We start from the raw sequence: 26738 nt of genomic DNA on the forward strand, positions 1-26738 counted from the left end.
ACTTTCTCTTTAACAAAGTAGTTCTGCCTTCTCTCTATTCTATCATTAATTACTATCCCATTCAATTCAGAGCAGCAGTCTCATTTACCCTTTCTGTAATCATTTCCTTGCCCCCCCACATCCCTAACAATCATCTTTTGTATTGTCCTTAGCTTAACTTCCAGCACTGGATCATTCTGAAATTGTCATCTGAAATTGTCAGAGGATGGGAGAGAAAGTTTGAAAGGTAACTTTAGTCTGTCAGTGTGGAAGCTCTTGGGGTCTCAGATAGAGGTGAGACGACTCTGTAGGCAGCAGGGAATTACTGAAAGCATCTGCTGAAGACTTCTGAGTGTGGGAACAATAATACTAATTCAACAAATATTTATTAAATTGATCATTAATTGATAAACACTGGTTTAGGAGAATTAATCTTGCAATAATGTACTAGCTAAATTTGTTACCTTTTCAAAGAATTTCAAATCCCATGAAAGTCTAAAAATCTGACAAATTTTCAATAAATATACAATACTATTACAGAATGAGTCCTAAAGAACAAATTATTTGAGAGACTTTACAACTCACATTTGTAGCTATGTATGCCAGAACAGAATTTGTATACTCTGTATATCAGTTTGTATAGAGTGTTCCTCACTTACACGAAACTGTACTAGAGAAATAACGTCCTCTTTGGCTTCTGAATATCCAGACAGTAAACATTTAACTAACCTAGTTCTAAGTAGCATGTGCATTTCTAAAATTTTGGCTTTTTTAATAAAGTGATTTTTTCAATTGTTCTAGTCACTAAAATTTCACTGTACTACATAATTTCTATACTCATAGCAAACATTCAAAAATGAAATCATACCACTGTCTTGATCGGGAATAGTTTATTGTAAACATTTATGTTACATGTGCCAATCATCAAATTGAACACAAAGTTTTATACATTTCATTGTATACTATTAACAATGTCATACCAGAAAACAATCCATTGTACTCAAGTTACAATTTTGGTACTTTAAAACGTCTTAAATACAAACTGTGTTTGAAAGACGGAACAAGGGGAGAAAAAAAGAGAACTGAAACCCTCAGGGAATAAACCAGTAAGAAAAACGGTAAATCTCAATTCTAAATGCTTAACATAATTCCAGCTAAAAGTATTGAGTAGATCGGCTGCACTATTCCCCAAGAAAAACAAACACAAAATTATCTGAACACATTAAAAGAGGACAAGGGGACTACCACATACTTTAAATGGCTCTACTTAACTATAATATCTATCAACCGTTTTGACAGGTTCTTTCTGTCTCTTTTGGTTTTTAAAGAAGTCTTTCCTCTGTTTAAGCCACACAAAGACAATAATAAAAAGCAACAAAGCCAATTGGAATCACGTCAAACAGCAACAAAATTGAGTTAAAAATCTTTAATGATCCTTCTCTTTGGTAGTCACCTATTGATTAGGTAACAGTTTGTATTTCTTAAAGTTTCACTGAATTGCCAGCTTCAAATGAAGAGATGTAACTTTACATGAGATAATGTATGTTTCTTTTATGAGCATATATACAACTGTAATGAAATAAAGCTAAATTTGTAAAACACAATCTGAAAACAGCATTTTACATTTCTTGTTTACAATACTGAATATGCTTACCCCCATCCCTTACAGTATGGAAGCTCTACCAAGCTGTACATCAAATGATTCCTTTTTCCTTATCAATGGCAGAGACCAAAAAGCAGAGTTGAACACAAGCTTTTTCAATCATTTTTCCTTAAAATGCATGATTGCTATCTTATTCCATCTTCCACTCTATTTTCTTCTAAAGGAAATAAGGCAGAAAATCATTCCCATATTTTGTTACAAATTTATGAAAAACTGGATTTACTGCCAACAAAAACAAATATTCAATCCTTTATTAGTGCACACATCACAGTAGGCCCAAAGTATTAGTATTTGCAGAATAAATAACTACCTGTAGTTAGTAAAAATAAACCAGATAAGAAAAATGTTAGAATAAAAAGCAGCACTGATCAAATTAAGTACTTGGACTTTCAGTTGAGAAACTGCAAGTTACACATTTACAGGAAGAGGAATGTACATTAACAGTTATATGAGAAATCAGTGTGTGATTCACAGCTTAACAAATCATTTTACTATTAGTATGCATTATTTTTCCTTTTTTAAACATATATTTAACACACACTTGGTTCCTACTACAGCAGAAAACAAAATGTTATCACATTTACCATGAACACTTTCCAGCACTCACCATGCCACAGGTTCTTGGTCCAGATTTTTTAATGATATTGTGAGCACACAGTACTGAAGACTGAAGGCATGGTTATGATTACAGTTTTAGGAAAGACATATATTACCAGATTAAACACACAAATAACTGTTCTTTATAGAACAAGAAAAAAAGATCAGCAGAAATCTTTATGTTATAACCATTCTGCAAATTTAAGTGTTTCTCATATATGCTGTTTTACCAGGATGTCTAATTAAACTGGCAAAGCAATCATCTTACAGATTAGTCTAAACTAAACAATAACACTGCGCAAACCTCCTAAGGAAGGTAACTTGATAAATGTCAAAGTGAATTACTTACTAGTTAACATTTGTCATATTAAAGGAAATGACAGCTCAAGAAAAACTTTGAAACAACACTCCACTTCCCTTTATCTTCTTCCCCAGGCCCACTTACTTTGGGATTCAGATTCCATAAGATGAAGGCTGTGTCTACATGGAACAACTGTTAATTCAGCTGAATAATTAATTTATCAGACTTTTTTTCCTAATTCAGCCAACACTTACTGTTCCCTGATGTTAATTTGAACCTAAAGCCCCCAATCTTTGGTTTGTAAACATGAAATCTGTTTCCATATAAATCAGTCTTATGTTTATAAACAAAGGCTACTTAAACCAAAAATGGGCAGCAATAGTAGCAACCAAACAAGGTCTCTTATTATAGAAATATCTGACAAAAAATAAAATCTATGGTGAGAGATAATGAAGCTAAGCTTACATATCTGAAACCACATTGCTTATATGTAGAATGTTTTTCAAAGTTTCTCACAAGGCATGAATCTTAATGTTTTAAGAGTTAAGACCTTATAAATCAAGGCCAAATTATTTTTTAACTATGCTGATTTACATACTTTCAACACTGTCCAACTGATATACATAATTTACAGACAATTGCTACAATTTATAATGCCCCCATCATATCAGCACACAACACTGGATTTTACTGTTTTTTTGCATTTTTACTACTTTAAGTACCAGGAAGCCTCTTCAGTGGAAGAGTTCAATCTCTTTCCATTACTCCCCAAAAAGTATAGGTAATAAAATATAAAATTAAACAGGATTCATGTTTGAGTAACTGACATATAAAATTACCATTGCATTATTTGTGGTGACAGCTTATAAATTTAACAATCATCATAAAGCCTATAAAGGGTATCTTTAGATTTATAAAAGAAATGCAGATTGTCTTCAGGTAAAAATACAATGCTGACTGCCAAAAAGCTCTCTGTTGCAGTAGGATATGCAGTAATGAGTAAGACTCCAGACAGTGCAAATATTTTCCCCCAAACTGCAACACAATACACTTTTAACACCACTTTAGCATACGTTATTCTGCAGCAGCAGTACACTTCTTAGTGGCTGGCACTAGAAATTAACTGTAAGAAAGAAAAAAGGCAGTAAGTGTGAACAACAAATGGTATGTGAATGAACTACTGCAAATTGACATTTGCAATAAGTACTGATGAAGGTGACCGTCCATTCCACTCAGATAAGATGCCATCTTTAAATATTAAGTTCTTCGCAGGAAGTGGAACACCCAATTCAGCACAAGGAGGCTGTGAAAACATACTTGAAAAATTGGCCTCCGTGTGTAAGTCCAGGGTTGAAATTCCTTCCTTTAAAAAAAAAAAGAGAAAACTTTAATTTAGAAACAATACTATTATGCAGATCATTTCAACCAGATGTAAAAATATGTTGCTCCCACTAGCTCAAAGCACTTGAACTTCACAGAATCCCAGCATCAGAAGGAACCTCAGAGGTTAATGAACTGACGAGCAATCTTATCTCGGTGTTAGCTAGGAGCCAGGTACCATGTGAAATACTGGGGATATAAAAACAAATGGAAAAAGAAACAATTCCTTTCCTCGAGGAGCTTTCATTCTTTTGGGGAGATGACACATCCAGAATAAATGTGAACCAAATCCAAGGTCCTTAGGGAGGGTGGACAGGAGCACTTGGCTCAGGGAGAATATGGTGTTTGGGAGAGTGGGAAGGGCATACAGTGCAAAGATCATCTAGTTCAGCCCACACTGGAATGAGAACAACTTCTACGACATCCCTGACAAAGGGTCATCCAAGCTCTGCTTGAAGGCTTCTCAGGGAAGGAAAATGACTCTCTCATAAGGCAGCCCATTTGCTGTTAGGAATTTTTTTCCTTTACAGTGAGCTGAAATCTGCTTACTCTTTCAATCACACCACTCCTCAATTCTTTTAATAAGAATAAGCTCTTCTTTATAGTGACTGATAGGTTCATAAAGCACTTTCCTCATAATGACCTTGTTAAGTAAATGCTTTAGGTTTTACAGATCAAGAAATAATGCCTCAGGGAGGTTAAGTGAGTTGACATGCCTAAGATCACATAAAAAAGTGACATAGCAGAGGCAGCTAGGCAGCTAGGCAGCCCTGGATTCAGGAGGACCTAAGTTCAAATCTGGCCTCAGACATTTGACACTTACTAGCTGTGTGATCCTGGGCAAGTCACTTAACCCTGATTGCCTCATCAAAAAAAAAAAAAATATATATATATATATATACACATACATATATATGAGAAAAAGTGACATAGCTGAGACCCAAACAATAAACTTTACCCCTCTTCCAAAGAGCAAACCTTCAAATAATTGAAGACAAATCCAAGGTGATTTTTCTAAAGCACAGATCTGACTGAATCACCATCCCCTGCCCCCCATGGTCAATGAGCTCCACTGGTTCCTTATCACTTCTAGGATTCTTCATGATATGTCCCTCTCCTACTCTTCCAGTCTTCTCACATGCTCTCTTCACTATACCTCAACTTCACTGGCCTTGCTTGTTTGCTCCTCACACCTGACGCCGCAACCCCCCTCCCCCCCATGCTTTTACAACAGCTGTGCCTTATGTCTGCTATGCTCAGTTCCTTCCTTCTGTCTCTTAGTTTCTTGGCTTCCTTCAAGCCTCAAATCAAATTTCAACTTCTGTAAGATGCCTCCCAATCCCTCCAGGTGCTGGTGTCTTTCTCTCTTGGATCCTCCATATAGTAGGCATCTTGTATTTACCTAGTTATTTATAAGCTCTCTCCTCTACCACAGAGGTGTCAAACTCAAGGAACCAGATTAAAATATAACTGGGAGATGTTTAACAAAACAAAAAAGTACAACAGGGATAATGTTAATGTATGGTTTTCTAAGTCAATATGCATTTCTGTTTGAGTCTGATACCACTGTTCTACAAGAATGTCATCTTCTTGAGTGCAAGAGCCATTTCTGCCTTTCTTCGTATTCACAGTGCTTTAGCACAGTGCCTCTTACTCAACTTTTCATCAGTTCTTGCTGACTGACAACTGCATTGCCTATTCTCCCCTACCCTGCCACGCTTTTTTCAACTGATTCTTACAAAGAACATGGTTTCAAGTATCATTTGCCATCCTGGACACAGGCCACCTGATCCATGTTCTATTTAAAAAAGGAGTGCAGACACAATCTGGCCAGAGGAAAGCTGTGGTTTGTCAAGGCACTTGGGAGCCATTCAGTTTCGGAACAGTGAAGGATAGAGTACTCTAACACATAGAAGGGCTGGATCTAGAATTCAGAACACTCGCATTCAAATCCCACCTGACACTTAGAAGCTGTGTAACCAAGGTGAGGACACTTAACCTTTTGTAAGCTCAGTGTTCTCATCTATAAAATGGAAATATTTCATAGGGGGTTATTGCTAGTAATACTTAGCCCACTTGGCTATGAAACTGTATATGAAGCATGCTATAGACTTTAAGAGCATTAAAGAAGTATCAGCTGTTGCTGCTACTACTATAATTATTCTTGGAAAATTTCATGGCTCTTTAATAATCATCTGGCCCCAGAAATCTCATTTTTCTCTATTTATCCCACCAATATGCAAGATCAAACACAAAACCTCAGACAGAAAGGTTTGGCCTTCAAAGAATTAGGAAAGATCTTTTCCATGAATGGTCCCCTGGACACAGAATGTAGTTTCTATCCTGGCATAAGAGCTATTTGGAACCTTTCTGAAATAGGATCTTTCTTTGTCCTTTGCATCAGTAGTTCTCCAAAGTGGGGGCCTCCAAAGTGGGAGCTCTGGTATAACACCAAGTGATCAACCAAATGAGAAGGCAGTAGTACAGTTATATCCCATCCTCTCTATCCAACACAACCACACCTGCCCTTCATCCAATATGGCCCAATACTCCAGCACTCCCCTACTCCACCCATTCCCTGTACTGTGCAACCTTCCAACCTTTTCCTTTTTGAACCAAGCATTAGCCCTTCAAGGAATTTATAATCTAATACTGACCTTGTCCCCAGAAAGGTAACTATAGAGATGCCACTGGGAAAATCACCAGTCTTATTCCCTGAGTCCCACTTCCCCCAGACCCGAAGCCAAAAAAATTACTGACAATATTAAAATATCAAAATGTCTAGTGACCACTGTTCTTCATAATGTTAAATTATATTTATCTCATGGTATCATTTGTGAAGACGTGCTTAAAAGTAGAAAATGTATCATTAAAGTTAAACAAAAGTCAGTAATACAGCACTATTAAAATGGCAAAAATTATACACCAAGAAAATTTCACAACAAAGAATGGCTATGAAATTACAAAATGAAAAGTCTCATTTTCTAGAAAAGCATTCCTAGGTTAGTATAAGTTAGGCACTTTTAAGAAGTACATGAGGGCAGCTAGGTGGCGCAGTGGATAGAGCACTGGCCCTGGATTCAGGACTCCCTGAGTTCAAATCCGGCCTCAGACACTTAACACTTACTAGCTGTGTGACCCTGGGCAAGTCACTTAACCCCAATTGCCTCACTTAAAAAAAAAAAAATCTTTAAAAAAAAAAAAAAGAAGTACATGAACTGGGGGCAGCTAGATGGTGCAGTGGATAGAGCACCGGCCCTGTAGTCAGGAGTACCTGAGTTCAAATCCGGCCTCAGACACTTGACACTTACTAGCTTTGTGACCCTGGGCAAATCACTTAACTCCTATTGCCTCACTAAAAAAAAAAAAAAGAAGTACATGAACTGCTTTAGGCCACTGCATGTATTCCTGGTGAAAAAATCAAATAACTGCTAAAAGAATCATCTAGCTTTTACCCTAGCTGGCTGCCTGCTGTACCAAGAAACAATTACATAGACTCAGAGTACTTTAGGCATTAAATAATAGGTTGAAATCACTCTCTATGGTATAAATAATTTAGTGATATTAGATATGGACATTTTAAGCAAAAGCATTTCTATTTAAAATTATCTTGCTGTATGACTTAGACTGACACAATTTTTTTGTTTTTGTTTTTGGAGGCAATTGGGGTTAAGTGACTTGCCCAGGATCACACAGCTATTAAGTATCTGAGGCTGGATTTGAACTCAGGTCCTCCTGACTCCAGGGGCAGTGCTCTATCCATTGTGTCACCTAGCTGCCCCTCTGACTGACACAATTTTAATGGTTTAAATGCCAGACTTTTTTTTTACTCTGCTTGTTTGTGGTTTGTTTTCTTTTTTTACCTGGAATGAATGAACAAAATTAAGAACGTGGAGAGAAAGTTTTCTACTGGAATGTAAGAGTTTTTGAAGGCTGAAAAAGAAAATAAGAGAAATAAGAGCATAAATATGATTTTTTAAAAGGCATTAATATTGCACATTAGATTTTGCAACACAAATTGCTATTTTGATTAGCATTTTGACTAAAGTTACCCCAAAACATTATCTAAAGAAATTGTTGCATTACTCAATAAATACAAAAGGAATCAAAGGTCTAGAAAGCCATATTTTATTAAAAGAGCCAATATTAAATTGGTCATAATGTATGAGACAGAAAAACTGGCCTCAGAAAGAAGTTTGGCAAAACATTTACATCCTCCATCATGAACTAATAAAAATAAAATTCAAAAAAAATAGCAAGTATATTAAGACACAGCCAATTAGCTAAATTTTTTAAATTCCCCATAATTCAAAAAAGTAAATCTGAAGAGTTGGCAGATTTAGCATATACCTGAACTGTTATTTTTTAAAATACATAGATAATTATTAATATAATTAAATATTAATTTTGATGACAATCTATACTTTCTTTCCTCTGTATGACATTTTCCCTTCTAAAAGCACTCATGTACATTATGGAATGTTAATCATTTAGTATTGCTTGTCATCTCAGAATTTTAACTTGCTCTGACAGGTATGTAAATCTTATTATAAGAAGACACCATGCTACAAAAAACTGGCTTGGGGGGGGGTGGTGGAGAGTTACGAATGTGGGGGTGGGGCATGCCCCATTAGAGACAAAGCTATCTCAGACACTATTTCATCTCTGTCTTCAGGGAACTAAGAATATGGGATTGAGGGAATTTAAATCAGTAACACAAACTTTTACCTTTCTTTCTTACAAAGTCCATGTGTAGCAATTTTCCTACAGACTTTGCGATTCAATTCAGAACTAAATAGAGGAATTCCAAAGCATAACTCAAGAGGAACCCATTCAACTTCTGTTGTAGCTACTACAAAAGAAAAAACAAATTATTAAAAAACCTTCAAAATCATTAACGTGAAAGCTCAAGTTAAATAGAATGTCTGTCAATTTTGAAACTCTCTAGAGTTTAATATGGCAAATATTTACAAAGCATCTAGTATGTGCAAGGCACTATGATAGGCATTGGGAACAAACAGACACAAATATCTTAACACATGGCTTCAAGAAGCTTACATTCTATTGGGGAAAACAAAATGCTTATAGCTAAGAAAATACAACTAGGACAGGGAAGAATCAGGAAAGGCTTCATATATAAGGGAGTGACTGATATGAGCCTTAAAGGAAGCCAGGAATTCTAAGAGACAAAGGTGAGGAGGAAGCAACTTCCAGATACTGAGGGTGCCTTTCACAAAGGAGTCAGCAGCGAGAAGAATGAATCTGAAGAACAGCAAGGACACTGCTGTGGCTGGAGAGAGAGTTCATGAAGGGGAGTAATACACAATTAGGTTGAATAGATAAGTGGGGGTCAGATTGTGGGGGGCTATATAAGATTTGAGCCGGGCAGTGACATGAACCAATTTATTTCTCTGTAATATTAATTTAGCAGTTATATGGAAGATAGATTGTGGGGATAGTAATTAGGAGACTACTGGGAAAGTCCAGGTCAGGAGTGATGGCAGCAGTGGCTGAGTGAGAAGAGAGAAAAGGATGGACATGTTGTAGAAATGCAAAAGGATGTATTAGAAAAAGAAGTAAAAAAAAATGCAATGAAACAACTGAAACAAGTACTTTGGGGCTATAGTTTTATAACTCTTTAATTATACAATTGTTAGGATGATATGAACAGGATTTTGAAAAGGTGGTTGTTTTTTTTCAGAATTCTATGATGAACACAGAGCAATACCAACTTAATGGGGGAATTAAAAATAGTGACTTACAACATTTAATAGTCTCTCAAAATTCTAACAATTTTACCATCAACATTTTGCTTTGTTGTTGAATCTACAGTCTCCTCAATGACCATTTCAAATGATTCTGTGCTTCCATTTACATCTGATCCTGAAGCCAAATCAGGTTCACCTAATTAAAGATAAAGATATTTATATAGCATTCATATTCAGACAGTCAAACCAAGTACTCCAAAAATCATTCTTTAGACTTCATAAAAGATGACTTTAAGCAATAGTTTTTAAAAAAAAAAATTTTAATGTCCACAAAATAACACTCAACAAGGACACACTAGCTAGATTAGCAGACCAAAACTTCTAGCATTAAGAAGATGAAATGAGCTGATGGTCTAAGGCAGTGTTTCTCAATCTCTGAATATGAAGACCTCTTTTTAATGTAAAAACAAATTGTGTGGACTCCCACATGATAATGGTCAAATCAACAAGTATTTATTAAAGTTCCTACAATGTATCAAGCATTGTGATATGTGCTGGGAATAGAAAGGCAAAAGACAGTCCCTGTTCTCAAGGAGCTCAGTCTAATGGGGGAGACAACAAGCAAACAGCTATGTAGAAACAAAATATACTCGGAACAAACTGGAGATAATCAAAAGACAGAAGCCACTAGCATTAAAGGGGATCAGGAAAGGCTTCTTCTATAAGATAGGATTTTAGCTGGTACTTGAAAGAAGCTGGGGAAGGAGGCAGATGAGGGAGCGCATATCAGACAGAGTTCAGCCACTAAAGCTGCACGGTTTGGAAACGAGGTGTCTAGTGCAAGGAGGCCCCTATCACTGGATCACAAAGTATGTAGTAGGGAGTAAGACTAAAAACTAAAAAGATAGGAGGGGGTCAGGTTATGAAGGGCTTTGAAGACCAAAAGGAGTTTTATCTTGAGCTGATGGTCTAAGGCAGTGAATAGGTCAGACCTGCACTTTAAAAAGATCAATTTGAGAGCTGAGTGAAGGGGAGACTGGAATGGGGAGACTTCAGGCAGGGAGACCAACCAGCAGGCTATTACAATTGTCCAAGCAGGAGGCAATGAGGAGGGCCTGCACCAGACTGTTGGAAGTGTCAAAGGAGAGAGAGAGGAGGGCATATATGAGAAACAGTACAAAGACAAAATCAACAGGATGGATATGGGATTAAGAAAATATATGACAACAAAAAAAAGTAGCCAAGAAGTCAGCAATGTTTTTAAATTGCTATTTTGCCAGTTGCAATAGCATCTGCATGATTTTTAAAAAATACATATATATGTGAGACAGCTGTTATTCAGTCTGGAGTTATATACTTTAAGAGTTAAAGATCAAAATGACAATACTTGGCTCATATATGGATTCACAGTCCACTGACAGTAACTGCTCCAATTGCCCAGAAGTCCTACTTAGAGAGGCTGGGAATAACTAGTCTAGAATTTTAGGAACTTTTGAGATGAAGGCAAACTGTAAAACAAAGAATGTTGGAAAAAAAGAGAAAGAAGAAAGCAGTCACTGTCAAGATGGAAAACACACACAGTAGACAAACCAGATGGAGAGTCTCCATTTGAAATCTCTTCTAATGTATAATTTTCTATTTGGATTTGTTTAAAAGAACCACCTATAGTCAACAAAAGAGCAACTAAAAATTAACAAGGATTAAGTTTTAGCATACAACTGGCAAATGCGTTTTTAAATTAAGTAGAATTTTTTAAAATAGGACCACTTTATAAGGAAGAAATCATCAAAATAATTCTCATCAATATAATTCCTTTTTTTATTGCAATATAATTCTTTTAACAAACAATTCGAATTGCCAAGAGGAAAAAGTAAACTTAGTTCAGGAGCAAAGTATCATTCATAAATTTTCTCAGGCCTTTTGTTCTCTTTACATCGGCCTGTTGGTGGGACACCTGTCAACATTCCACTAGAAGTCCTTCTGGAAGTAAAGAGACAGTTATGTGTTCTATTCTTTCTCTGTGAAGGCTCCCGGCACAAAAGCAAAAGCAAAAAGCAGAACTCAGATTATCCAAGGCATCAAAAGCTAGGAACCCACCTATAAGGTGCACTTGCTCTGTTTGACTTTTTTTATTTTTAATCCTTTGCTGTTGTGAAAATAATTATTATTAACATACAAATAGATTATGAGCAAGGAATACAAATCTATGTTTAGGAAAGCTCAAGTAGTTAATCATCATGGCCTCCATATTTGTAAGTCATATCAAGTATAGACCAACACAACTGTATTCAAGGACTAGAACTTAATAATTTTAACTTTTAACCCTAGCTTTAACGCTTAGTTAGCTGTATAGCCTCAGGCACTGTTGCTTCATCTGGAGGATGAAGAAAAACTATTTATTCAAATGAGCATTTTCTTATCCTTTAATGAAAGACTTTTGGTCTCATAGAAAACACGCTCTAGTCTCTTACTGCTAAGCTAAAAATCAGCTATTCAAACTCAAAAATAAATGGACAACTAGCTAACCTTTTTCATCAGAGGCATCACTGAGTTTTCTGTTGGCAGCATGCCGGCTGGAAGCATTCAGCATGGTGACATAGCCACAGAGGTGCTCTAAGTCCACTTTCTCCCGCAACGTCTGCAGTGCTTTATGAACACCGAGATTGGCTCGAGTCAACTCTAAGGAAAGAAAAGAATATGAGAATAGTTAACATTTATATACAATGATAAGGTTTAAAAAAGACTCTGCAGACTTTATCACAAGTAGACATATCCCAGACTAGAAAGTACTTTCCTCTTACTCAAGTTATTAGCAATGTTACCTTTTGGATTTTTTAGATATACTAGCCAGATTCATCTCACACATGACAATTTCACACCCTGTCACCCAAGAGAAGCAGCAGTCATTTGTACCCACTTTACCCACTTTCAGGTCAGGGCCAAATGCTTACCTATGCTAATTTCAGTCAAGAGGGACAGCTATTAGCACATTCTTATTTGGATCTTCTTTCTAATTCTAAATCTGCTACAACTCTTTACTAGGAGGACACACTGCCTAGAAGAAGAGGAATAAGAATCATAGGACTAAGGATTTCAGAGCTTCAAGGTTATAGAGTCCAAAGCACTCATTCTAAAGATGAGAGCACTGAAGCCAACAGATGAGAAATGACTTGTCCAACACCACAGAGCAGAAATGAAACTAGAACCAAGGCTCCTGATTCTTATTACCATACTTCTTTAACTGTGTTCTATGCTAACAAACATTGACACTTTTTGGAATCCTGACTCTGTCATCCCACATATATATTACTGATCCTCCTTCCCATCTTGTTATCATATGTAAATCTGGCAAACACACCTCGAAAACAGCTCAAATGTCACAACCAACAAAAAGCTTTTCCTAATCTCCACTCCCACTGCAACCCCATCTTAGTGCTCTTGAAATTTAGTGCCCTTTTTTAGTTATCTCTGTGCAAGGTTATATCCTCCCCACCCCCCACAGGCAAAACTGAAACTTCTTGAGGGCCAGGGTTCTTTAGCTTTTGTCTTATTATTCCCAGCACCTGGAACAGAGCTTTGCACATAGAAGGCACTTAGTAATGGTTATTTGGTTTTTTTAAAATGCTTTTTGATGTCTCCATTGAATTCACTGTTTAAAATGTATAATTGGGGACAGTTAGGTGGTGCAGTGGATAAAGCACTGGCCCTGGATTCAGAAGATCCTGAGTTCAAATCCAGCCTCAGACACTTGACACTTACTAGCTGTGTGACCCTGGGCAAGTCACTTGACCCTCATTGCCCTGCCCCCCCCCAAAAAAGATGTATCATCTAAGCTCTCTTATGATAGCCTCCTGGGTCACTTAAATGAAAATGTGTGACAAGGTAAGAATTGGGAGAAATAATGTGAAAATGTGGTTTATGACAAATAAATGACAGGGGTCAAACATTTAGAGATTATTTAGAAACCTCACATCTCTAAAATATGAACACTTTCTTCAAAAAGAGTTGACAGACACTAGACAAGGCAAACACCAAAAGAATGAAATGGATCACCACCCCTTAACAGGTAAGAAAAGATTTATTCCTGAACCAGGAATTACCCCTGAATCAGCACCATCTGTGCACAGTCAGGTCATCTATTCACCAGAGAGATCAGCATGTGTAATCAACAAGAAAGAATACTAATGAGAAAAGGGTATGGCACAGAATTAAGAAAATCCAGCATGGGATTACTGAAGCAAACTACCAAAAATCAAAAAAGAAGAATAGAGCTTGGAATAATAACAATTGTAATAACTTCATCCAGAAGGCAAACCAATGTAAATTAATTATTACAACAAGGAGACCAAAAGAGCCTTGAGAGCATCAGGGTCAGCAAACATTGCCTTACCTGCCAGAAAATGATGCCTACCAACAGTGACACCATTGTAAAATATACTTCTTTATAAACATTAAGAAGAAGAATGGATGATTATGAACAACATGATCTTAGAATGCAGAGAGAAGCAGGGGAGGAGCAAACTAGTCTAAAGAAAACTTGGAAGGATATCCAAGTCAGCGAAGTCATCCTGAGAGTACTGAGGAGTGGAAAAGGAAAGGACTATAAATGGAAGAAAAATGGGAAATATCAACAAAAGTTATTACCAAAAAATTATTTTCTCCTTCAAGTATAGTCAATCCCTAGGATGCTTCCAGAAGGAATAGGAATGGCACTAATGAGAATGAAAGTCAAAAGGAGTTGACAATCAGGCTTATGTAAAGAACAATGCTGAAAGAAATAAAATTGTGAAGGCACTGAGGAATTCATTTATCAGGTATCTAAACAAGAGGAGGATACCATGGGTGTTTGGAAAAAAAAAAAGCAGACCCTTCATTATTTTTTTTTAAAAAAGGTTGCAGAGAAAACAAGAACTACCAACTTTTATGCCTCTTCTCCCATCTATACCAAGTCTTCATGAAGCCTATCTACTCACAAACTGAACTACTACAAACAATGTTCATCAATGGACCACATCTTTACCATCTCATAACTATAAGGTCCCACTGTGTTTATTGCTTGTTGAATACAAAAATGCATATGACACACAACAAAATGTGCCCTTACATGTTCTTTTACAACAAGGTTTTCCTATCCACAGATCAAAATGACAAGATTTCTCATAAGATATAACAGAAATAACACTATTCCATTACCCTCTAATGAAGTATAATAGCCCAAAAGTATTCAGCACGACAGGAGAAGATCCAGTGCAAAGTCTAGATTGAGGAGGGAAATCCTTTGAATGCTCCAGTTTGTGAACCGAACTGTGGTAACTGAATCAAGCCCCACGACAGTAGTACAGAAGAATCTCCTGTAAGACACTTGTATTCACTCAGAGTAATGTGTCCCAGAGAGACCAAATGGATGGTGAGTTTCTTTTAGGAAACTTTTACTGACCCTGAGCATTCATAACATCAAAGGTTCATCTTTTTGATACAAACATTTTAGTCATGTGTTACTGCATGGCAGTGAGACAAAGAACACCACTTCTAAAAAACTAAAGAAGAAAATCACAGAAAAGGCAATACAAAGACATACTGTGAATATAAGCAGACTGCATCATATAAACAAGGAGGAGCTCCTAAGAACAGGAGTAAATCAAATCATCAAAGAATTGTATGACAGAAAAAGAAGGCGGGATGGTAACCTGGCAAGAACAAGAGGTGACAAGCAAATAGCCAGAGTGATCCACTGAAACTCTCCTGATATAAAGAGAAAGGAAAGTTACCCAGTACCGATGGGCTTCAATCAAATCAAGTGCTGGAACTCTAAAATCAAAGAGATCAAAGATTCATTTGACTAATTAAGTATTATTAATAAACTAAAAGAACCTAGGTTTAAGCAAAATTTTTAAAAATCATTTCAGATAACCTCAGAAGCAAAACTAGGTCTTCACTGAATGGATTTGTTAATGGTTGTCTGTGAAAACTAGCCTAAGTTCCATAAATGTGTACTTATAAACTCTATGACATCTGAGGTCCCTTCCAATTCTGTGATTGCTTCCAGTTCAAGAGATAAAGGAAGCCGGCACTTAACAAAGGCCTGCACTCAAATGCATGTAAGCATCACATAAGAGAAACTCAACAAATTCTAAACTTTAGGATAGTGAGGTTTAGAGTTAGAAAGGGCTCTTATTCCACCACGCCCCTCCCCATTTTATAAACTAAGAAATGGAGGCCCAGCAAAAACTATAAATCTCAGAACCTACTGCTACCTATGCCTTATACCCACATCTACAGAACAAGCTATTTCTGTGAAGATTTTTTTTAAAAAAAGTATTGCCAGACATTTCGGGTGTATTTGTTAGTCTCATTTTATAAAATTATTTATTAGAAATAAGTGTGACCCACTCCAAGTTTCTACATGTCTATTTACACCTAGGCAAAAAAGATATCCATACATTCAAATGAATTTCTTCTATCTCATTACCTATTCTTGAGGGCTGGGGTTAGGGGACAGGGCAAAGAGAAGTAGAGATAAACTTCTAATGTAGAAAGTGTGAATTCACAACAAATTACTACCTTTAAAATAGTTCAGGATATACATGATTTCTATATGACATCAGAAAAGCAGGAAATGGCAAATCTTAGACACAGTAAAAGAAAACAATAACAACAGAGAATTCTATTACATTATTCTAAATTCTACCATTTCCTGAAAGGGAATACTGTGATGTCAAACCTGTTACAAATGAATATGGCTCAGAAATCAATCATTCCAAGATTCCAAATTTAGTTAATAAGAAAGAATTAGTTTTTAACTAAAGGTTGATAATTACTGCAGCATACAAGTAATAATATTTAAAAGGTGATTTAGTTGAATTCTAGTTTTTATTAAAAAAAAAAAGATTAATACTTTGAACATAAGAACTTTATCAAAAAGTAATCTGTCCCTGAACAATTTTTAAAATTTTCTACCCTACTTAAATATACACATTATCTATCTATTGATCAATCTATCTGTATATGTATAAATACATACACAGTGTCACTGTATATAATATAGTGTGTGTATACATACACACATTTGTATTTGACAAAGCCTCTGATTATGCACTTATAGCCAAGATGGAGTAGGCTAGATAATCATACAGTTTCATGAATTCATAGTTGATCAATGCCAAATGACCCCACAGTATTCAGTGTTGATTACTGATCAACGCCAACCTGCAAGTCTCTAGTAGTATGGCCCAAAGCTCTTATCTCAACCCTGAATGCTTCCACATTTTTCTTAATGACTTGGATGAAGACATAAACTCTCCATAAAACACAAAGTTGGAATGAACATATGTTGGATTACAAAATTAGGATTTTTAATGGCTTCAAAGGCTACACAATGGGCAAAAACACATGTCAAAATGGTCTGTGAGACTCGCTAATGCAGCAGAACCAGAGTAAACTATAACTGAGTAATGTTCAGCAAAATAAATAAAAACACGATACAACACAGATAATGTTAATTTATGGTTTTCTAAGTCAATAGGTTGCCCACATGGATCCGTTTCTATTTGAGTTCAACATTACTGGACTAAAACACACAAGGTGAAGTTTAATAAGGATAAACTAAAAGTATGTAGTCTGTGGTTGTTCTTTTGTTAACTATACAAATAAAAGATGGTGGAGACTTCATGTGATGACAATTCATCTGGAAAAAAGCTTAGGGGTTTTAGCCAAATCCTAGTACAATATGAGTCAAAAGGTAATACAATATTAAGAGCAGTATCCAGAGCAGAGATTTAGAAGTGCTTCCCCACTTCATGCTAGAGTGCTGTTAAATTCTGAGTACCTTTTGTAAGGATACTGGCAAACTACAGTATTCAGAAGAGGGGAGGCAGAATGATGTACAGACTCAGTCATGCCAAAATAAGGCATGGTGGAAGGAACTAGAGACATTTCTCTGTATTCAAATATAAGATTAAGGTTTCACTATACCTTCTCTTTTCCACAAGAGTAGCAAAGGAGAGATCTAAAATTGAACTCATTTTTCCTAATAGCAGAAAAATGTTCTTCTCCATTTTCTACAGTGAATATTCTGTAAAGATTAACAAACTTGCTGTGAACAATTCAAGAATAAAAGGTTACCCAGTCCCTAGCTCAGTGCTTTGCACACGGAAAGAGCTTAATCAATATCTGCTGAGTTGAATTACCTCCTTGCAGTTCCAATTCATCAAAGGGGAAAGGTATATGCATGATTTCACCCATTCCATGCATGCCGTGGCCCTAAATACCAACAAATAAAAAAAGTCAAAGGTACATCTTAAAAATCTATACCTGGTCATATTGATGTCTAGAGCTGAAGAACAGATAGCTCCATGGCCACATCTAGCTCACCTCATCCCCTCACCCACTGTATAGATGAAGTAACTGAGACTCCATGGTGAAATGACTTGCTTGTGGTCACACAGGTAGTATCAGAGGCAGAATTTGAACCCAGGACCTCTGGCTCCAGCTACAATGGTTTTTCAATTATGACATGCTGCCTCCTCATCTCTTCCTTTTTATATATTCCAAAAGTACTTAATATCTCTCTTTTCCTCCTTAATCACAACTGGCATCTCACTCATCTGTTCAGTTTCTTAGGAAGAGAGATTGTCTTTTTTTTTGGTCTTTACATTGCCAGCATCTAACAGAATGTCTTGCCTACAGGCATTCCATTTTGGGGATTGAATCAAATTACATAAAGGATTTAAGGTTCACAAGGTACTTTATATAAATGATCTTAATTGGATCTTCATAGTAAACCCAGGAGGAAGGTATTCTAGACATCAACATTCCAATTCACAGATGAGGTCAGAGAATCAGGGAAGCCAAGGCACCCATCCTCGAAGACACAGCTAGAGCTGGCCCCAGCATTCTTCCCATGGTACCACAGCTGCCTCTATACAATACTAGATGGAGCCACAAAAGGAGCAAAACTGCACCCTGACATTCAACTTTAAACAATTTCCCTTCCTGATCCTGTCCTCTTTGAAAGGTTACAGCAACAAATAAATCTCTCTATAATCTTTCTGATATGAGTGTAGAGCTCCTAAATAAAGAACTTTACTTCAGGGGGGAAATTATGTAAGCTGAAAAAAGAAACTGAACTTTCACACATGTTTTACTCTTAACAGTAGGATGATTACTAGACTTGTCTTTTTATTGTTACACTATCTCACAAGTTAATAAAGAAGTTAAGAATTTAAACTCACATAAAAAGTACACAAAGAAATAAACATGACATCATCAAAATTGCATTATTTATATTTTAACACACTGAAGAAAACTAATGGCTCTATTAACTATTAAATGACATAATAATGTTTTATTTTAGGCAAAGGTAAAATCAAGTCAAATATATTTTTTTCTTAAATAACATAAAACTATGACACTTTAATGTTTAGGTTAGAAGTTTATCCCCTATTAAGTACAACAGAAACTCACTAATTTGCATTATATTAACCATCTGAGAACTAGGAAGATGTTGGGGATCACCTATTGCATCTAATTCATATTACAAATGAAGTAACAAGACCAGAGAGGTCAAGCAACTTGTCAAAGGCCACACAGCGAATTGGCAGCACAGCCAGACTTAGAATCTTTATCTTCTGAAGCCATTCACTTTATTCTCACAATTCCAAATTAATCAAGTCCAAACTAAAATTCAGCCTCATTCTAAGCAGAGAGCTATCAAAAGTAAAGTTAAAATAAGTCAAATTTTAGTATTTCAAATAAACTTATAATACCTGAATTAAAACTGCAGAATGTGTTAAAGCATCATTCAACATCGTAAGCACATTCGACGTAGGAACTACTCCAGGATCATGACCCCAAGAAGTTATTAATAAGCGATCGTAACCCTACAGGATACAAATGAACAACAGATAAGCCACTTCTAAATATAATTTATAAAACATTTTTAATCATTAACTTTATGGTCAACAGCAGCTCCCAACTCCCTTAGCACTACTCTCTCTCATGTTTTAAAAAATTTTAAAAAGGCATATGCAGTCAGTGTACCTGGAATATATCCGGAAGTTTTCGAAGTCTTGTACCTTTGGAAAGTAAAAGAGATGGTGGTCCTTGGCCAGTAACATGGTAAATGTATAATTTAAACCAGACTGAGCTCACTTCTGGTATGGCTGGTCCAATATGCTACAACAACAATAAAACAAATCCTGATACCAAATTAAAGGGGAAGTTGCAATTATTAACTTCATGGGTTCATTAAGTACAGTTAACCAAATATTTTTCCACAATATGCTACATATTTCATTTCTGTCATTGCTACAGCTGTGAAAATACATTTCAAATGCCCCAAAGATATAACAGCTAGAAAATTGTACCAAGAATTGAAAGACAAGGCAGCAGAATCTAGTTGAAAAGACTTTCACTCTGCCTCAGCAGTCACATTGCAAATACAACATGTCACAAGTGAGACCATTCATTCACTCGAACAAACACTGACTTGAGTACATGCTTTGTTCAAGGCTCTGTGCTTGGTGCTACGGGAGATACAAATAAACTTAACCAAATGTTAGAGGATCATAGTATCATCTTTATACAGGATAGAAAATAATTTTTATGCCTAGAAGTATGGTTATCTGCTAATAAGACAATTTACTGGAATTCAAATCTATGTTAATTAGAAACCCCACTTGATGTTTCAGTACATTTGCTGAAATGATTATTAATCAATATTTTGGGGAGGTTCTGAGGCTCTCCACTTTCTAAACTTCTCATTTTAAGAAATCCCTTTTTCTTCAGAAGGAGTTACTGATAATGAGATTGTACTGACTCTCCCTTGATCTTGGTCAGATCCCACCCATCATTGCAAGGAATTTAATCTAGGGCGGGAAGCCCACTGTGTTTTACTCAAGCTTCTTTGAAGATAGATCCTTTTGTCCAGTGTAAGAAGCTAAAATTCTAGCTAGTCTGTCTAAAATATTTAATGAGTGGTCGCCAATAAATTATAAGCTTTAGCAAGAGTTAGACTTTTAAGCATTTATTAAGGAGAATAAGAATTTGGTGAAGAGAAAGAGAAAGGCCTAGATTTATCTATCTATTAAAGGGGAGAGTGCATTTCTAGCTCTGCCTAGGGCTCCCCAGTGGGCTGGACTTTTTTTTTTTTTGACAGGTAGGGGACAAGAAGCAATCATGAGGGCTATTATGGCAGCCATTCCCTCTCTTCACACTCCCCTCTTTAATTCCATTTCCAGGGCACAGGCCTGGGGAAAAAAGCAAGTCAGATCTGGAAATGCTACTGAGGACAACTTTTTGCCACATGTACAAAAGTAGATGAAATAAAGCAGTAACTTCTAAAAATAATTTCCAGACTTTGGATAACTATGAACATTTGACATATATCTTAGGCTTTTCAGTCACTGATTTTCAGATCACATAACACCTTCACTCCCATTTGTACAAGCCATAATTTGTCCTTATCAGACATCTCCAAGAAATGTGAGACAAAATTTCATAGCTTTCCGGAATATGTGCTTTAAAATATTTTATTGAGGCAGCTAGGTGGCACAGTAGATAAAGCACTGGCCTTGGATTCAGGAGGACCTGAGTTCAAGTCCAGCCTCAGACACTTGACATTAGCTGTGTGACCCTGGGCAAGTCACTTAACCCTCATTGCCCTAAAAAAGAAAAAAAAATTATTAATGAATAAATGTTCACTGTAATTCTAACTTCTCCAAGCAAAGGTGATAATCCTGTGACTCCATAAGACAGAGTTATTTATTGTCTGATTCTGCTTATCTTAGAGGCCCCTAAGAAAAACTCAAGGTCAAAGAGGATTACGATGGCCACCTTCTGTGGTCTTCCTAGGGAAGTAAATGTTATTACCCCTTTGAATAGATATTTATTCCTTTTACAAAATTATTACCTGGGGAGTACAGCTGCTGATGGGTCGGATTTCATTGGTGAGGGGAGCCATGGAAACAAGTAGAGAATAATTTTTGTTTAAGACTCTACTGCAGGTGGCAGGATCCAAACCAAGGAGGCTTTCACATCGTAAAAGATCCAACGGAAAACCTGAATTATGAATAAGTACACATGATAAGAACTGGTGAATATCTGAAGGATAAGGGGTAAAAGAAAGAGTTTAAGAGTCTATTGATTTGAATTTTCTTAATGAAAACAGTTTAAGTTCTAACCTATGAGGAAAAATGACTATGTCTATAAACAAGTTCCTGACATTATAGCTAGAAAATGGAAAACTTAAGTTAATGCTCATTCACATCCTGACTTATTAATTCTCACAGAATCATGGCTTTAAAAATCGTATGTAGTTATCATACCATAATTAGGTTGTTCTGGTTGTGCCGTTTGTGCAACTAGATCTTTATTGTGTCGTAAGAACAATATTGTGTTTCTCAGAGTAAGTGCATGATCAAAATATCTTTGTGCTTCTCCTTCACCAGTACTCTGAACCTAAACCAAGAGAATAAATCCAACAAATAACACATTCGCTTTAATACCGTTCATCATAACATATGGTATAGATAGATACTAAATTCATACTTAAAAATCAATAAATTTGTCCAGGCAGGATGAAACCCAGCCCTGCCACTTCCCTGGTGTTTCCAATTAACATTCCACAGCTGGGGCAATGAGCAATGAAACTAGCAGTGCTCATTATGTGTGTGGGGTGATGCCTCCACAATTTGAATAATGGCTTCCCTCTTTTCATGACACAATACAGCAAATGTTTTGAAAGGATAATGCAAAATTAACAAAATAGCACCCACTGCTGGGCCATCAAAATCAAACGTATCACTTGTTGCTAACAATGTAAAGGCAAAACCAAGAGTGATTTGTTAGAAAAGTGACACCTCAATAAACCCCCTAATGAATCAAAACTAGTTCTTTCAGAAGATACAGTCAAGAGCTGAACTTCATTTATTTGAATGTGGTGCTAATGAAGGCAAGGTCATGGAATACATCTCCACGTAGGCCAATTACTCTCACAAAGAGGAAAAATACAGTTTAGGGCCACACATTGTCCCTCTATTCTTGTCTAGTCCTGTCACAAACTTTGTAACATTCATCACATGTAGAACTAAACACAAAATACAAAGCACATGTCCTACTGACACTGAGTTAGTAATGTCACCTTCAATATATGAAGGGCAGCATATACATTCTAAGAATATGGAAAACTAGAGGACAAGTCCACAGTATAATATATTAAAAAAAAAATTAAACCTGTGGAATGGACAGGGCCAACCAAAAAGGCTCAATCAAAATTAGATAGCTTAAAAAACTGGGAGTAAATTACTCCCAGTAATTCACTGGGAGTAAACCTGAGAATACAGAATACTTGACCCAGGATCAGCTATACCATATAAAAAGGGGAAAAATATGAGAGCGAAAGCTAAGCTAACCTGACAATTACTATATTAATGAAAGATAGGATAGCATTTTAAAAAATAGCCTGGGAATCAGAATTCATTCTGTTAGCACACAAGGAAAGTTCATAAGTAAAGAAGAGGCACAATTTTTAAAAAGGCTGATGTGATTTTTTTTTTTTTTTAGTGAGGCAATTGGGGTTAAGTGACTTGTCTCACAGCTAGTAAGTGTTAAGTGTCTGAGGTCAAATTTGAACTCAGGTACTCCTGACTCCAGGGCCAGTGCTCTATCCACTGCGCCACCTAGCTGCCCCTGATGTGATTTTTTAAATGTTGAAAGCGCAGTGAAAATCCAATGTAAGATGTACAAAAGAAAAGTGATGAAGATTATCTTAGAGAAATATGTTTCCTGAACTAACAGGAACAAAAGTTCCACAAAAAAGGAGTGAAACAAAAATAATATTAGATTTTTTTTTAAATAATAGAAACAAATTGAAATTGCCACAAATTTAGTGAATAGCACATTAATATACAAGGCTGATAAATGAAGACCAGAAGGCACCATAATTATTAGTCAAGGAACAAATTAGGCGCACAAACTGTTGGCAGACAGAGAAGGAACACAACAGAGAGGAAAATATCAAGGGGATAGAAAACACCAATAAAGGGGCAATCAAGATTTATAGCTAGGAAAACTAGGGCTGTACTCACTGGGAAAAAGTTGGTTAAGGGCAAATATGGCTGAAGTCTTCAAGATGCTAAAAGGGATAGTGAGAGTGGACATGAATAACTGTGATACCATGGGATACTGTTCCACATTTAAAAGTGGAACAAAAGTTCAGGTAAATCTCACCAAGTGGTGAATTTAACAGTGGCATATTAAAGATGTAACTTAAGGGAACAATCACAAGATTGTATATTTTGAGCTGAAGGGACACTAGCAGCTATCTAGTCCACCCCTTTGATTTACAGATAAGGAAACTGAGGGCCCAGAGAGAAGGGACTTGCCCAAGGTCACACAGCTCATAAAGTGGCAGAGGCAGGACCCGAAATCATATCTTCTGACTCCAAAGACAAGGTTTTTTCCACAACCCCAAAGCTACTTTAGAATCAAGTTGCTTCCAGACCCAGATTTCTAACCTCCCCCTCCTTCTACATAACTAAATTAATTATCTCTACACAGTTAGATTGATGGTCATGTCACTTTCGAGCAATCAGTGGACTAATCCATTCAATATGTCAGGGCCTCAAAGACTGACAAGAATAAATGCACTTAAAACATTTAAAGAAGAAAAATAAATGAACAAAAGATGCTGATACCTGTAAGTAACATCACCTAGCTTCTTAAGTATATCAGTGTCCATTAGTTCTTTCTGCTCAGAAGAATGGATAACTACGCTGAAAGTTTCATAATGAAAATTTTAAATTACCTTTTCAAGTTCTACAAGAAAGCTGTCCAGAGATTCATCTGATAGTTTTCCAACTTCAAACATAGTAACTGCATGACTTTTCAAGTTCTAAAAGAGAAATCCAAGAAAGGGAAAAAAAAAAAGTTTATAAATATTTTCCAAGCTTTTTCCTTTAAAAAAAAATAATTCATGTATATTTCAATTCAAGAAAATCCAAAAACTATATTCTACTCCTCCCACCCCACCCAAAGCTTTTTTTTAAAAAATAGGGGACTTTCTTCCTGTTACAAAGATTATTTTCAATGTCAAAATGATTCAATACAAGCCCATTAAAACACACACTGACCAGTTATATCTTAAATATAGCTTGGGTTACCAGAAAAGCAATTACATTTTTTAAAAATTAAATTATACTGGGGTAGCTAGGTGGCACAGTGGATAAAGCACCGGCCCTGGAGTCAGGAGGACCTGAGTTCAAATCCCGCCTCAGACACTTGACACTTACTAGCTGTGTGACCTTGGGCAAGTCACTTAACCCCCATTGCCCCACAAAAAACAAAAACAAAAACAAAATTAAATTATACTGACATCTTTTTTTTTTGTACCACCTACATTTCCCAGCATTTTCTGCCGTATGTGTGTGTATCTAGCTTTGCACACTTGTTTTCAGAAATAAATCTATCATATGAAGCAATGTACATATGCGTCACATTAGTTCATATTTAATCTAGTTTGCAATTTTACAAGTTTTCAACTTTTTAGAAGAAATTTACATACGGGTGAAAGATTTCCCATCATTAAAAAGGCAGTGAGAGTTGAATCAAATAGGAAGGCGATACGCTTTGTGTATCCTGTAGACAGACTCAAGCTGCTCAGGCTGGCTGTGTCAGCTAAATTAAAAAAAAAAAATGTGCAATCCATATTTATAATCAGCTAAATCAAGAGCTTCCTTTATCTGTGCAGTCACTAAAAACAGCCCACTAATCTAGAAATACTGCAATCTCATAACTTTCATTTCATCTTTATTTCTACTGATGATGCAAATACACAGTTATTCAATGCAAAGAATACTGGAGGCATAATAAGGGCGCCCAATCTTACAAATACAAAACTACATTCAAAAAACATATCATTGTTAGTATGGCTTCCACGTATATGAAAGATTTAATGAAAAAATTTTTGCTTCATTTTTAATTAATGACATCTCAATAAAGTCTACAGATCATTTTCTCATTCCTCTTAATATAGGTTTGTCTTTTTCTTATTTCACAATTTTAGCCATATATTGGATGACTGTTTTAACCATCAAATTCTAACCAAGTATTTGTTCTAAAAATTTAATAGAATGTACTGTACAAATTTTGAACCTAAATAATAAGAATAAATTAAAAAATAAATTAGTAGTCATCCTCATTTTCCTATGCTCATTTCCCACCAAGAAATCAATTTTTTTCAATTCTTAAACAACAACAATCCTGAATATATGGAAAAGTTAATACTGTTTTGATACACTGATCAAGTTCAATTCAGTTTTTCCATATTCACAGACATAATTTGAATTAAACCAAGAGTCAATGCTCACCTGGATCTTCTTGACTATTTGTGTCTGTATCAGTTGCTGAAGAAACTTCTTGCACAGGACTCCTACTTTCCCCACCATCCCATGAAAGGAGCATCTTTTGTGGATCTAAAGTACTCCTATTGATGAATGAGCAAATTTAAATTAAATATACATCTATATGAGACCTTGTAAAAACATACTAATGTGAGCATTTATATACTATACACAATTTTAAATGTATGCTATGTTCTGACCAAGACTTGGTATAAACCAAAATTGTGTTTATCACAATTAAGGTTTAAATTATGAATGAGACATTAGCTGAGAGGCAAGGACAGTATGACAGAATGAGAACCAAAGTGGAAATTAAGAGATTTAAATTCTCATACCAGGTATACCACTAACTAGCCATTACCTTGTCTAAGTCACCTCATAGTCATATTTTTCTCATGTGTAAAATAAGGGAGTTTAGAACTGCTAAGGCCCTTTGCATTTTAAAAATTCCATGATTCTATAAAAGTATTTACTTTAATCGGTTTACAGAAGGAACATTCCGCCAAGATGAATGAAGTTGATCCAAATTAATTACTTGTCCTTTCTTATGGGCAAAACCTAATCGACAGTACATGGAAACTGCATTCTGAAAATAAAAATATACAGATTACTCCTTAGATGAAAACAAAGTACCTATAGGGAATCTAAGAAGGAAAATATCAGGACAGTTTATAATTGTGGTTCTTAAAACATTTTCACACCCCCACAACTAT

General features: G+C 35.9%; 1 protein-coding gene across 1 annotated transcript in view; it reads right to left on the reverse strand.

Moving 5' to 3' along the window:
* Window positions 1–854: 854 nt before the first annotated feature.
* Window positions 855–26738, reverse strand: part of FAM91A1 (family with sequence similarity 91 member A1) — a 59386-nt gene continuing 33502 nt past the window's right edge. Inside the window, exons 11-24 of the mRNA XM_044005330.1 lie at window positions 26499–26611; window positions 25993–26108; window positions 25188–25300; window positions 24432–24518; window positions 21952–22084; window positions 21537–21685; window positions 19667–19801; window positions 19393–19506; window positions 17815–17887; window positions 12155–12307; window positions 9720–9824; window positions 8649–8772; window positions 7784–7853; window positions 855–3903 (exon numbers count right to left, since the gene is read on the reverse strand). Coding sequence (XP_043861265.1) covers window positions 3718–3903; window positions 7784–7853; window positions 8649–8772; window positions 9720–9824; window positions 12155–12307; window positions 17815–17887; window positions 19393–19506; window positions 19667–19801; window positions 21537–21685; window positions 21952–22084; window positions 24432–24518; window positions 25188–25300; window positions 25993–26108; window positions 26499–26611 — 1671 coding nt within the window. The 3' untranslated portion in view covers window positions 855–3717. The remainder of the gene's footprint in view (window positions 3904–7783; window positions 7854–8648; window positions 8773–9719; window positions 9825–12154; window positions 12308–17814; window positions 17888–19392; window positions 19507–19666; window positions 19802–21536; window positions 21686–21951; window positions 22085–24431; window positions 24519–25187; window positions 25301–25992; window positions 26109–26498; window positions 26612–26738) is intronic.

This window comes from Dromiciops gliroides, chromosome 1 (genome assembly GCF_019393635.1).
Source record: "Dromiciops gliroides isolate mDroGli1 chromosome 1, mDroGli1.pri, whole genome shotgun sequence".
Lineage (NCBI taxonomy): Eukaryota > Metazoa > Chordata > Mammalia > Microbiotheria > Microbiotheriidae > Dromiciops > Dromiciops gliroides.